General features: G+C 41.8%; 1 protein-coding gene across 1 annotated transcript in view; it reads right to left on the reverse strand.

The window, feature by feature from the left end:
- Positions 1–1,393: 1,393 nt before the first annotated feature.
- The window catches only part of LOC136874582 (pickpocket protein 28), an 82,955-nt gene continuing 69,383 nt past the window's right edge, over positions 1,394–14,965 (reverse strand). The window contains exons 9-10 of the mRNA XM_068227862.1: positions 9,951–10,042; positions 1,394–2,122 (exon numbers count right to left, since the gene is read on the reverse strand). Of these exons, the coding sequence (XP_068083963.1) occupies positions 1,971–2,122; positions 9,951–10,042 (244 nt within the window). The 3' untranslated portion in view covers positions 1,394–1,970. The remainder of the gene's footprint in view (positions 2,123–9,950; positions 10,043–14,965) is intronic.

Raw genomic sequence — 14,965 nt, forward strand, 5'->3', positions numbered from 1 at the left:
AGGAGATTCGTTGTGTCGAAAACATGATACCTTGTACTCTGCGCCATTCGAATGTTATTCCAACGCCATTCGAGGTTTGGTTGGTTTTAGAGGTAATGAATTAAAATTTAAGAATCTGTTTTTATCATCACTATATTCTTTCTTTCTTTCTTTCTTTGTCCGACTCGTTGGCTGAATGGTCAGCGTACCGGCCTTCGGTTGAAATTGACTGGGGTTCGATTCCTGGCCGGATCGGGAATTTCAATCGCTTCTGATTGATTCTTATGTCTCGGGGACGTCAGGAAGTGCATCCGGCCGTAAAACTTTGCGAAATCCACATGTGCCACGCAGTTAGCACCCGCGACCCCACAGGTGTGGGAAAAAGCGGTTGGAAAAGAAGATTCCTTCTTTCTTTTCTTTCTTTTCTTTCTTGTCTTTCTTTCTTTCTTTCTTTCTTTCTTTCTTTCTTTCTTTCTTTCTTTCTTTCTTTCGTTTTTAATCCGTTTACTGCCCAGGGTCGGTTTTCCCTGGGGCTGAACGAGGGACCCTACCTCTACCGCTTCAAGGGCAGTGTCCTGGAGCGTGGCACATGGTCGGAGATCGGAGATACGGTCTCCCCTGCTATATTAAATAGGGGCCTTGTAGGGGACGGGAAATTTGGAAGCGATAAGCAAGGAAAAGGGAAAGAAACGGCCATGGCCTTAAGTTAGATACCATCCTGGCATTTGCCTGGAGAAGTGAGAAACCACGGAAAATAACTTCAAAGATGTCTGAGATGGTAATCTAATCCTGTCTAATCAGTTGACACCCGAGGCTGAGTGTCCCTCCAGTCCTCGGACCAATTTTCAAATTTCGTGGTGGAACCAGGAATCGAACCCGGTCCTCCGATGGTGGTAGCTAAACACACTAACCACTACACCATAGAGACGGATTAGGTCTTTTTTATTATCACGACATTAAGTAGGAGAATTCGAAGATTGGCCTTATTACCTCTGTTTGCAGACCCCATTTGCCTTTTTAATATCGTTAATAGTATTAATAATATTAATTGCTTTACGTCCCATAAACTGCGTACCTATACCGTTTTCAGAGGCGCCTAGGTGGCGGAATTTTGTCTCTCAGGAGTTCTTTTAAGTGCCAGTAAATCTACCGACACGGGGCTGACGTAATTGAGCAGCTTCAAATACAACCCAGGATCGAACCTGCCAAGTTAGGTTCAAAAAGCCATCGTCTGAACCGTCTGAGTCACTCAGCCCGCCAGCGTTAATATTATCATGCGGTGCGGTGAAATACAGTTAAATGGCTGTGATATTATATTTATGATTTATGAAACTTGTTAGTTAAGGAGAAACTCTAATTTTTTTAAAAAATTGATTTTAATAAAAACTAAGGTTTTACAAGATAAAACTCTACCCTATTGAAGTAGAGTTTTCGCGTAGATTCGCCGTTATATGTTTGTGGTTCTCCACAGACAATGCCCCATGTTCTCCAATGGAAACTGTGTCCAACTACATGTACTATGTAAGACCTCACGCAAGCAACACTTGAGACACTGAAAGTGGCTGACTATTGGTCAGCAACCATAAACGTTTGTTCTTCTGCCATGTTCTATGGTCGAAAGACAGTCTTCACATTAAGGAACCAACTCAGCATCTACTTTTTCGAGCACCGTGCTCATTAGGAAGTCACCTACACATAGTCCAGATCTATCCTAGTGGGACATTTTCTTTCCCCTCTTTCTTTTACGTTATATTGATATTTATTTGTCTTTTGGTTGTACAGTTTGTAATTATACGTATATATTAGTGTCTCTGATACGATAAATACTAAGAAGTTAAGAGCTATTCTTGTTTTCATAATTCTTGACCCGATTCAGACTGTGTTACCTACAGTATATTATAAAGAGGGTTCACTTCACTTCACCACCATGATATAAACTGTTAAAACATAAATTGCTTGCATCATACTATAATTGAGGTACGATCCAGCAATTAGTACTTTTCATTGTTTATGTGAGGAGCTTCTTGTTTTTTGTGTTCTTTTCTGAAATTGAAGAAAATACGGAGTGTGAAGAAGTAGACGACTTCGACTAAACTCAGGATGCTGAAGCCTATACAGAGTCCCAGCAAGCCTCCACAGTTCGCTGTAACAACAAACATTAATGTTAAGAGAAAATTTACAAAAATAAAAATAAAATTAATGTACATTTCTCGACACTGAAAAATGAAATGGCGTAGCCTATGGTTTTTAGAGCCAGGCGTGTCCGAGGACATGTTCGGCTCGCCAGGTGCACGTCTTTTCATTTGAAACCCGTAGGTGACCTGGGCGTTGTGATGAGGATGAAATGATGATGAAGACGACACAAAGAGCCAGTTCCCGTGCCAGCGGAATTAACCAACGATGGTTAAAATTCCCGATCAAGCCGGAAGTCGAACCCGGAACCCCTATGATCAAAGACCAGCAAGCTAACCTTTTAGCCATGGAGCCGGACGGTGGGAGCACTGAAAAAATCCTAAATGTACCTGTAAAGTGGCGAGCATTTTCACAGTCATGCTACTATGATATTGTGGTTCCTAGTCCGAATTCCAAAGGCAATGAAACGTTAGTCATATTAAGTTGCCATCAAAACTCGAGTACCTAGAGTGTGGGAAGCAATTAGATAGTGCCGCTTCCTGTAAATGACCTTAAATGTGTGGGAGGTGGAAGGTAGCATACAGACTAATAAGTGTGTTATACGCGCCAGTTCATCGGATAGTGGGTATGGACTGATGTTCACAGTGGGAGGCTGGGTGGTTCGAATAGACCTGAGATGCATTTTTCTTCAGTCCACCGGCAGCAACAGCGGGCAAACTAATCACATTGCATGATAACGCCACCACGCTGATTGATTGATTGATTGATTGATTGATTGATTGATTGATTGATTGATTGATTGATTGATTGATTGATTGATTGATTGATTGATTGATTGATTGATTGATTGATTGATTGATTGATTGATTGATTGATTGATTGATTGATTGATTGATTGATTGATTGATTGATTGATTGATTGATTGATTGATTGATTGATTGATTGATTGATTGATTGATTGATTGATTGATTGATTGATTGATTGATTGATTGATTGATTGATTGATTGATTGATTGATTGATTGATTGATTGATTGATTGATTGATTGATTGATTGATTGACTAATACGCTAGGTCGGGTTCGTGGTGGGTCTCGAACCGGTAACACGTACACCGGTACACCTCCACGCCACTAATTCAAACATTGCGCCAGTTGAAACTCCTCTACTGGAGAAAGCCTGAACTTTAACAACCATATTAATTCTAAGGTTTCTCAGAAGATGTCTCTACGGTAAATTTTGAAGTGTTCTGAACTATGCCTGTTTTACAGGCTAAAACCATCCGTTAATGATGTCGCCCTTATCAGCCTTCCTATCGGAGAAGTACACGTGAGGAAAACGAGGATTAATAAGGTTCCATCAAGGTTGGTTAATTCCCATCAAGGTTGGTTGATTCCCATTAAGGTTTGTCTGGTTATTTTCTGGGAGAGTCCAATCACTGTTTCGCTTACCTAACAACCTCCAGTCCACTCCGAGTATTTGAAATGTTATGGACCATAGAAGTTACCTCAAGACAGGGGGATAGTAAATATGAAGTTTGGTTAAAATATATCCATAAGTTTTGCAGTTATAAAAAGTATGCTTTACACGAACCCGCCTTTAGGTTAATTCCACTGGCAGTTGGACTGAAAAACGGCCCGTTAATGATATCTCCCTTATTAATCCTCGCATTGAAGTGATGCACATGAAAAAAAGTTTTAGAAATTGATTTCTATTAAGGCAGGTAGATTTCAATTAAGTTTGGTTGTGTATATTTTGTGGGAGTGCAAAAACAAAGTTTCGGTTTCGTCATATCAGCGATTTAGGAAAATATTGGCTTCAAATTTACTCAAAGGCAGGTGGATTTAAAATATGAAGTTTGGTCAAAAATATATCCAGTAGTTTTCAAGCTATAAGAACTCAGATTAACAAACAAACAAACAAACAAACAAACAAACAAACAAATAGACAGACAGACAATTAAACAGACAAACAGACACGAAAGCTAAAAACTATGCAGATGGTCATTATTACATCTGAAATGGACTGGATGAAAATTTCGCCAAAATAGTGAATGTACAGACACACAGTCGTTACGATTTTTATATAGATTTCTTTATTATTATTATTATTATTATTATTATTATTATTATTATTATTATTATTATCATTAGAAAAACTGTGGTGTAGAGGTAGCGTACCTGTCGCTTATTCCAAGGTCCTGGGTTCATTTTCCGGTGACTTGAAGGGTTTTAATTCTTGACTGAGGCCTAGAACAGGGTTCACTCGATAAGAGATTTCCTCAAGCTCTTGGGATTAGAGAGCACAGTTAGAAGATGGCGCTACTGAGCCAGTATAAATAGACGAACACTGGTTGTCATGGTTACAATAAATGACGCTAATTCCAGGTGCACCAGAAGCCCAAAAACTGATCCATGTTAACAACAGAGCCCGCTCTTTTAGAGGCACTTAAACATACTAAAACACAACCGGCAGACAAAATAGATTGCATACATTACGACATCAAGACTAGTATGGCACTGGCTGAGAGGTCTAACAAGTCCGTAGCTGTATCAAGACAAGGAAATAGAACCTAAATCGGCAATGCGTGTTGCATGTATCACCGCACCTGTGCGTGTAGCGGGTAACCGTAGTTTCCAGGGGACGTTCACGTTTTGTGTCGGGAAGTGTACGTACATTAGAGATGCACACAGACAGAGCTTTCTTTAGTATTTACGGAACAGCTGGACCTAAAACGATCCAGTGTCCCTAGACACAGTTTTAAAAATGTGTATGTAAGGGGTCGTATTTAAATATTTAAAACCCACAAAACTGATTATTAACAGTAAACTCGTGTCCTCATACCGAGGTGGTGCAGCTCTTTTCAGGCACACCCCCATTGGAGGTGAGCTGCATGTACCATTTGAACCACATACCAGCCCTCCTGCCATTCTTAAATTTCTGGCAGTACCGGGAATCGAAACCGGGCCCCCGAGGACGGCAGCTAATAACACTAACCGTTACGCTACGGAGGCGGACAACTGATTATTGAGTATAGTACATAACAATAATAAAATACAAGAAAATATCCATTCACAAATTAGTAGAGTTGATCATCGACTAATACCTTACTTTCAGGTGGCAAAATTCACTCACCAAATTGTAAAAATTCATAATGTGTGACATTCCATTTTCTATGCTCATCAGTGCAAAATAACTTTAATTCATAATGAACAATATTAAAATAATAATAATAAGAATAATGTTTCTGTCCGCCTTTATCGTGTAGTGGTTAGTGCGATTAGCTACCACCCCCATAGGACTGGGTTCGATTCCCGGCTCTGCCGCGAAATTTAAAAAGCGGTACGAGGGCCGGAACTGAGTTGCGGGGGAAGGGAATTTTGCAAGGGATGGGCAAGGATGAGGGAAGGAAGTGGCCATGGTTTTAAGTTACAGTAGGCACCATCCCGGAATTTCCTTGTAGAAGAAATGAGAAACCATGAAAAAGCACTTTGAGGATGGATGAGGAGGGAATTCGACCCTCCTCTACTCAGTTGACCTCCCGAAGCTGAGCGGACCCCGTTCCGGCCCTCGTACCGCTTTATAAATTTCGCGGCAGAGCCGGGAATCGAACCAAGTCCTATGGAGGTGGTAGCTAATCCCACTAACCACTACACGATAAAGGCGAACAGAAACATTATTCTTCTTATTATTATTTTAATATTGTTCATTATGAATAAAGAATGTCCGCCTCTGTGGTGTACTGGTTAGCGTGATTAGCTGCCACCCCCGGAGGCCCGGGTTCGATTCCCGGCTCTGCCACGAAATTTGAAAAGTGGTACGAGGGATGAAACGGGGTCCACTCAGCCTCGGGAGGTCAACTGAGTAGAGGTGGGTTCGATTCCCACCTCAGCCATCCTGGAAGTGGTTTTCCGTGGTTTCTCACTTCTCCTCCAGGCGAATGCCGGGATGGTACCTAACTTAAGGCCACGGACGCTTCCTTCCCTCTTCCTTGCCTATCCCTTCCAATCTTCCCATCCCTCCACAAGGTCCCTGTTCAGCATAGCAGGTGAGGCCGCCTGGGCGAGGTACTGGTCATACTCCCCAGTTGTATCCCTCGACCAAGAGTCTGAAGCTCCAGGACACTGTCCTTGAGGCGGTAGAGGTGGGATCCCTCGCTAAGTCCGAGGGAAAAACCGAACCTGGAGGGTAAACATATGATGAGGATGATGATGATGATGATGATGATGAATAAAGAATTAAGTAAAAATAACTTATAATCATTCTTATTATTCTGTTTTTAATAATTGCGCTAATTATCCGGGATGGAGGGCGGGAGAGGTGCTATGACACGTGCTCAATGAGGCTATGTTTACAGACGGCAATGTACGCTGCGAGCCACCAACAAGTACAGAGCTTCTTTGTTTACAAACCTGGCTGGCGTTCTTAAGACTACTGCAGTAGGCCTATATTGGATCGTGGCTCTTTCTTTACGTGGTGTTTACAGCGGGCTGGTGCGTAGCTCCTGTAAAAGTAATGCAGGATCTATGACATTTGTACGTTCATATCTGAAAATTTTATTTCCAGAAGCCACCAAATCCGAAAGTAAAACTTTATAGGAGAGATGGAAAAACGTTCAGAGTGTAAAATTTTAACCGGAAATTTCATTTTAGCCTTTTAATTAAGATCGGATAGAAGAAATGCATCATTTTATCATGTATTTCTAATATTGTTATTCGTTTACACGCCCCGTTTAATTCTTTTACGGTTTTTGGAGACGCCGAGGTGCCGGAATGTTGACCTGCAGGAGTTACATTACATGGAAGAAAATCTACCGACACGGGGCTGATGTATTTGAACACTTTCAAATACCATTGGACTGAGCTAGGATCGAATCTACGAGGTTAGGCTCAGAAGGCCAGCTTCCACCGCCCGATCAACTCAGCCTGGCAAAGTATTTCTGTTAAAACTAGAGCAGTTTAAGAAATACCCCTAGAAAAATGTTGGATTGGGTACTTTTTGGCACTGAAACTTGAAATAATTTCATCTGAAAGTCATTAGATTGACTGCAGTCATCAGAAAAACTGATTAGCCTATATTTAAGTCATCATCATCATCATCATCATCATCATCTGTTTACCCTCCAGGTTCGGCTTTTCCCTCGGACTCAGCAAGGGATCCCACCTCTACCGCCTCAAGGGCAGTGTCCTGGAGCTTCAGACTCTTGGTCGGGGGATACAACTGGGAAGAATGACCAGTACCTCGCCCAGGCGGCCTCACCTGCTATGCTGAACAGGGGCCTTGTGAAGGGATGGGAAGATTGGAAGGGATAGACAAGGAAGAGGGAAGGAAGCGGCCGTGGCCTTAAGTTAGGTACCATCCCGGCATTCGCCTGGAGGAGAAGTGGGAAACCACGGAAAACCACTTCGAGGATGGCTGAGGTGGGAATCGAACCCACCTCTACTCAGTTGACCTCCCGAGGCTGAGTGGACCCCGTTCCAGCCCTCGTACCACTTTTCAAATTTTCGTGGCAGAGCCGGGAATCGAACCCGGACCTCCGGGGGTGGCAGCTAATCACGCTAACCACTACACCACAGAGGCGGACCTATATTTAAGTATACAATAAAATTAAGTGAATTATAGTGAAGGCTCAAACATTTTAAATGAAATCATCAAACACAACCATGTAAATTAAACATTGATCACGTGACCCGGAAATGGCTCCTCTTGCACTGCATGGATACGTTATGTTTTGTTCAATTCACTTCGTGGAATTTGGTAATTGTGTCAAATGGGATTTTCGACGCTCCGTATAACATTGCTTTGGGTCGTTTTGACTACATATTTTTCTTCCATGTTATGGATCTTCGAAACCTCCATGGCTCAGGCGGTATCACGTTGGCCTCTCACCTCTGGGTTCCGTGGTTAAAATCCCGATCACTCCATGTGAGATATGTGCTGGTTTAATTGGAGGCGGGACAGCTTTATTTTTTCTGGTACTTCGGTTTTTTCTGTCATCTCTCATTCCAGCAACAATCTCCAATATCCTTTCATTTCATCTGTCAGTCATTAACCACAATCATGAAAAGTTAAGTCGTTTTAATTTACAGAATATGATCTGAGATTCAGATTTGTTCTGCCTCATACGACAAACTGGCAGAGGGTGCTGAAAGAAAGAAGAGAAATCTGGACAGAGTTCTACTCGACCGAGGCCATAATGAATAAAGCATGGATAGACGCGAATCAGGACTTACGTCAGTTTGCGCCCTCTTTGACTGTGCACGGCTCCCGTCAAAAAATGTGCAAGACAAAACCATACCATGATCCAAACTCAAATATTTTGTGCGATGACGGATTTTGTAATGTTACCACGTTCTTAAATGTTTAAGTCGAGGAAAATCTATCATAGACTACTGCACGAACTGAAATACATACTATATTTTGTACCTGTAATCTTATTATACACAAAGTATGGGCATTAATAAATGAAACTTAATCATTGCCCCAGAGTGCCACAGGCTTCGGCAGCCAGCACAATTCCTATCCTCGCCGCTAGATGGGGGCTCCATTCATTTTTCCTGACCCAGTCGAATGGCTGGAAACAGGCTGTGGATTTTTCAATTATGGATCATCCTACCAACGTATGTTTCCCATCATCATATCAATTTTGATCTTTGGTACCTTTCAGAAACTAACTTCTCATTAGTTTACATCCTTACTTCTTTCTTTCTTAATCTATTTACCCTCCAGGGTTAGCTTTTCCCTTGGACTCAGCGAGAAATCCCACCTCTACTGACCCAAGGGCAGTGAGACTTTGGGTCGGGGGATAAAATTGGGGAGGAGGACCAGTTCCTCGCCCAGACGGCCTCACCTGTGATGCTGAACAGGGGTCTGCTGGAGTGATTCCGGCATTTGCCTGGAGGAGAAGTCGGAAACGACGGAAAACCACTTCGAGGATGGCTGAGGTGGGAATCGAACCCACCTCTACTCAGTTGACCTCCGAGGGTGAGTGGACCCCGTTCCAACCCTCGTACCCTCTCGAGCAGATCACTGCTCTCTTTGTCTATTGTATTAATAATAATAATAATAATAATAATAATAATAATAATAATAATAATAATAATAATAATAACTAACTTCACTGCCAACGTACCAAAATAAAATGTTTCTAAAACCGTATTCCCTCTATAAAGTGGCTAAGTCCAAATTTCGATTGATAGTAAGTGGCTGAAAAGCATTGTTCCGTCCAGGTAACCGGCTCACATCCATGGCTCCGATAGTAGGCACCTAAAACTTAGTTTTCCTCGATGTCTACAATTCCGAGGAATACTGATATATTTGTGACTTGTGTTTGTACTGATCTAGGCTTAAAGAAAATCTCCATCGGTCTCTCGAGTAGATCACTGCTCTCTTTGTCTATTGTAATAAATCGGTTCGGTTTACTGCTGATTAATCAATATTTTACAAATTGTGGATCTTCTTCTTCTCTTCCGCCCTTCCCACACCTGTGTGTTCGCGGGTGCGAACTGTTTTGGGCATGTGTATTTATCCCTGTTTTACAGCAAGATGCCTTTTCTGACGCTAACCCTATGTCGAGGGATGTAATGACTACTGCGTGCGAGTTTCTGTGTTTTATGGATATGAAGTGGAGAGTTTAGGTAAAAAGCACAAACAGCCAGTCAGCGAACTAGAACAATTAATGACACGACTAAGATCCCGCAACCGGCCGGGAATCGAACCTGGAATCCTCCGAACCGAATGTCTAAACGCTGACCATTCAGGCAAGTAGTCGGTCATTTTACAAATGTTGGATATCCGTAGTAACAATAAAGTGTTCAGAAGATGCTGAAATATCTTACCAAGAAAGTCAGAAAGTCCGTACAGTTCACTTCTTTTCCTAGTGAGGACCTGCATGTTCTTCAAGAAGACTGAGATACTCGTTGATAACAACCTGAAATGAATACGTAAATCATTTTCATTTGCAGAATATGATCCATCAGAAGACACTGTTTTAGAACGAAAAATATTGACATGAAAGGTCAAAATGCAAGGAGCAGCCCTAATATGGTTTTCCGTGCCCATTTTCACACCAGGCATATGCTGGGGCTGTATCTTAAGTAATGCCCTGGCCGCTTCCTTCCCCACTCCTAGCTCATTCCTGTCCCATCGTCGCCATAAGACTTATCTGCGTCAGTGCGATATGAAGCAAATTGTTAACAATTATAAAAATGCAACGAGGAGATCCGCAATATTTTCATTTCTCCCCTGAAGGTGGCGACAAGGGTTCTTAGACGGTGACGCCGTCTTTCATCTCAGGAGGTTTTGCAGTAGGGTAGAAGGAGATTTGCAGCGAAGTTAAGAGGGTTGGCGGCCGTGGCCTATATACTAAGAACCGTCCCAGCATTCACCATACTGTGCAGGAGAATGGGAAACCATGGCAAACCACTTTCATGACAGCGGACGATGTGGAAGAGTCTCTCTCCGTCTTCCAAATGCAGAGGCGTAGAGTCAGAGCAAAGCCGCGGCCACCCTTCTCTGTTCGGTTGGTCGGTTGGAGTGCAGAGTTATAGAGCCACGGACCAGCCATGACCAGCCCATCTCTGCATTCATCGACGATGTATAGTCTAATTCGTTGCCATGTTTTACTGCTGTGTGCTCTTAAGAGTCCGCTGCAGGCTATGATCTTTAAGGCGTCACGTCTAAATGGGCTGATACTGTGGTTGGCCGATTTGAACCTCTTTATTCAAAAACTTTTTCACCAAGTGAATTCTAGCTGGCAAGGTAGGAGATTAGCCTGGATTCAATTCTGAACTTCTCCATAGTGTCAATATGGAGTGAAGTTATCTTCCGTAGCATGGAGACGTTAACCCTTGAGCAGACGCCTTGGTGCTATTCGATAGGATTAGGCTGTGTACTGGCACCAGGTTTTACTCCTTCTCTTCTTATAATCACACATCGGGTCATTCATTTCACCTCATTAATTCCCCTGATGGGTTTGACATCAGGGAGAGAATTCGGTCTAAAAAGCTCGCTACGAAGATTCACTTTTATACTCAATCGCCCCTGTGGTTGGGGGCGGTAGAATAACACCCAAGGTATCCCCTGCCTGTCGTAAGAGGTGACTAGAAGGGACCGCAGGTGTTCTGAACTTTGGAGCGTGGGTTAGCATCTACGGGACCCTTAGCTGGGTTCTAGCATTGCTTCCCCTTACTTGTGCCAGGCTCCTCACTTTCATCTATCCTGTCAGACCTTCCTTGGTCAAGTCTTGTTCTTTTCCAACCCCGACGCTATTAGGTATCGAGGGTTAGGTTGTCTTTCATTTTCACGCCCTCCGTGGCCCTTCTCTTTCTTAGGCCGATGCCTTCATTTTTCGAACGGTCTGATCCATTCCATTTTTCCCTCTCATTGGTGTTATATAGAGGATGGTTGTCAAGTTCTACTTCCTCTATAAACAATAATCTCCACTACCACAACTTTATACACAACCCCATAGAGAAATGGGACAATGGACGGATCTACACACGCTACGCTCTTAACCCAGCAATTGCGCATGTCGCTGGAGCAGCTATCAGTATGTAGGTATACTCATAACACAGCAATTTACGAATAAGTGTGAATAGCAGGTGTCCAAGAGACCTTTTCATAGGCAATGTACGGAAAAACTGTTGATAAGTGTGCCAAGTGCAAGCTTCATAACGCCGTCTGATGGAACATGCAACATCGCTTACAAGCAAAGACTGACTTCTAATGTAACCTGCGAGCTTTCTGTTCGCGATTGAGGAGGTATTCACAGGAATGAATGTCCACGGCGTGGATCCATCCCTCATAGAAACCCACAGGATTAGAACCAAAAGGGTCAAACCAAAGCTTCCGCGGGAGGGGGTGGGGGGTCAGGCCACTGGTGAACAATCAATCTTCCTAAACAGTTTATGTTCATTTATTGACAAACCGGTGGGAGTAATAGGGAAATGCTGAAATAACATACGAGGGCGGAAATTGCCAGGAACTTCCTCCAACCACCCGAGCAATATTTCTTCAGGGAAGTAAAACTTATAATTGAATCGCTAATTGCAGAAACCACCTAAGTGCACTTTTTCAAACTGTTGGGAAAATGAAAAAACTGTGTGGGAGTATAAGTTGAAGTCTGATCTCCTTCTAACTTTTAAAAAATTAAACTTTAATGTACTAGAAAAGTGTAGTAATCAAGAAATAAGTTTTAAAAAATTTAAATGCCATAAACAATTTTTTTTTAAACATTGTACTTAGGTTGTTTCTGAAATAAACAACTTTTCCTGTTCACTTCTGTAGCAATTATTTAAAAAACTAATTGATTAATCCATGCAAGTTTTAAGATGAAAGATTACGTAAATAACACCGTTCTATTCATACAAAATTTAATAGACATCAGTTAATGAACCACAAAATACAAATTAGTACAGTAAAACCCTTTCTGGCTTTATTCAGCCTCTGGCATATCCTCAGCAGGTTCTCTCTCGGTTGTTGTCCACTGAATGATGCTGTCATAAAAGTCTGCATAACCAACGGTGTAGTCCATTCATTTTTTCAAGTCTTCTACTTTCTTTTTGTTGAGTGGAACCTAAAATCAAAAATTGCGTTGTGCAGAACCCATTAAAAGTTTATACAGTTATTATAGGCTACAAAATGTTTTTACTTGTTAATAATTTTATATCCCTTTAATAATATTATTGTAATCAACTTACCTTTCCCAAAGGATAAGCCTCCTCGGAAGGTAGCTCAGGTGGGCCGTCAGTTTTCAGTTGTGTGAAAGTAGATGAAAATCCTCCAATAAACGCCTTTGCCACAACTTGTCCTGAAGTATCTTTATAGGAGAGAAACTGTTTGTAACTAGGAACCTTGAATGGCTTCTTACGTTCTCTTTGTACTCCTCTGCCTAATGTTTCATTGGAGTTTGTTATTTTCTTGTACGATGTAGGCCACCAATGTTTAAAACTTAAGATATTGTTCGAGGTAAGATGATAAACGGTAAAACGTCCAGACACACTTGCCTTGCTCAGCATACTCATCTAGAGTATAAATTCTGACCACCTTCCTCAAGAGCCGTTTAATACTTCCAAAATCCCTGTCACAAGGCGGAAAAGAGTGGCCATGGACAGGGAAATTATGCGTAATCTTCTCAAACTGACCTCTGTCACAGAGATTCAATAAGAAACGTACAACTGTGTGATTCTGGGTGAGTTACAAAACAGGTTATCCTAACAGGGCCACCAACCGTCATGAGTGGAGGAATGAATTTACCGCAGAAAGAACCTAAGCGACGGCGCTTAGGTTCTTTGTGAAATAAACACATTATTTACACAGCTGCCTAACAGCATTGCTTGTATGGAGTAGGGTTTATTTCTGCTGAAAACAATGTATTTATCTCCGAATAATACAATCCTGCCAAGAACTCAATTTTGATAAAAGTGTTGCTTAGGTGGTTTCTGAAATAAACGATTCAATTGCCATCGAGATGTTCTTCCAGTAAGCAAGTTCCATTCGCCACATTCCTACCCTGATGTTAACTGAAAATTTGATTGAATCAAATCAATCAATCACTACTGATCTGCATTTAGGGCAGTCGCCCACTTGTCAGTTTCCTTATCTGTTCTTTTCCTAGCCTTTTCTTAAATGATTGCAAAGAAATCGACATTTATTGAACATCTCCCTTCGTTAGTTATTCCAATCCCTAACTCCCCTTCCTATAAACGAATATTTGTCCTCTTGAATTCCAACTTTATTTTCATATTGTGATCTTTCCTACTTCTAAAGACACCACACACACTCTTTCGTCTACTAATGTCATTCCATGTCCTCTCTAGACTGACATTTAGGAAGGAACCACGTAGTCGAGAAGCTCGTCTCCTTTCTCCCAAGTATTTCCAGCCCAAACTTTGCAACATATTTGTAACGCTACTCTTTTATCAGAAATCAACCAGAATAAATCGAGTTGTTTTTCGTTGGATTTTTCCAATTCTAGAATCAAGTAATCGTGGTGAGGGTTCCATACACTGGAACCATACTCTCTAGTTGGTGTCTTACCAGAGACATATGCCTTTTCCTTTACATCCTTACTACAACCCCTAAATACCTTCATAACCATGTGCAGAGGGGTGTAACCTTTAATTACAATCCCATTTATCTGATTACCCCAATGAATGCCTTTCATTATATTAACACCTAGGTACTTACCATGATCCCCATAAGGAACTTTCACTCCATCGACGCAGTAATTGAAATTGAGAGGACTTTTCCTATTTGTGAAACACGCAACCTGACTTTTAACCCCGTTTGTCAACATACCGTTGCCTACTGTCAATCTCACAACGAACGTATGTACTGTAGAGTGCGACGAGGTTGTAGAAGATTGATGAATGATGGTTTAATGTACAATATTCTCCTTAATCATATCTTATTTGTCACATCAGTATCGCACATTGAATTATATGCTTCGGTTACACAGCTAGATGCTGCTAAAATTGTAAAATAGAACTACATTTTCTTTAAAAAGCCAAAAACGCATCGAATTGGAAATCGAGATTCATTTCTTTAGTCGCGGGTAGCAATTGAAATGCCCAAAATATCCGTGGCCATATACATCAGGCCATACCAAGTGGGCAGGCCCATGCTTGGCTCAGGGCGAATCCTGAAGGAGTGGAAAAGAGACGGAGGACAGTGAAATGTACGGACGGCAATAAAACAGAACGAAACTAAGAATTACAAATGTTAGCCCCTTAAAGAGAATGCCACAAAAATAATACTCTCGATTTCCCTGCATTTGAGACGATATCTGACACTCCTTTGATTTCACCAACTTCATGGTATCAAGGAAAATTCTTTGAGGGAATGTCCAACG

Source organism: Anabrus simplex, chromosome 5 (assembly GCF_040414725.1).
Source record: "Anabrus simplex isolate iqAnaSimp1 chromosome 5, ASM4041472v1, whole genome shotgun sequence".
Lineage (NCBI taxonomy): Eukaryota > Metazoa > Arthropoda > Insecta > Orthoptera > Tettigoniidae > Anabrus > Anabrus simplex.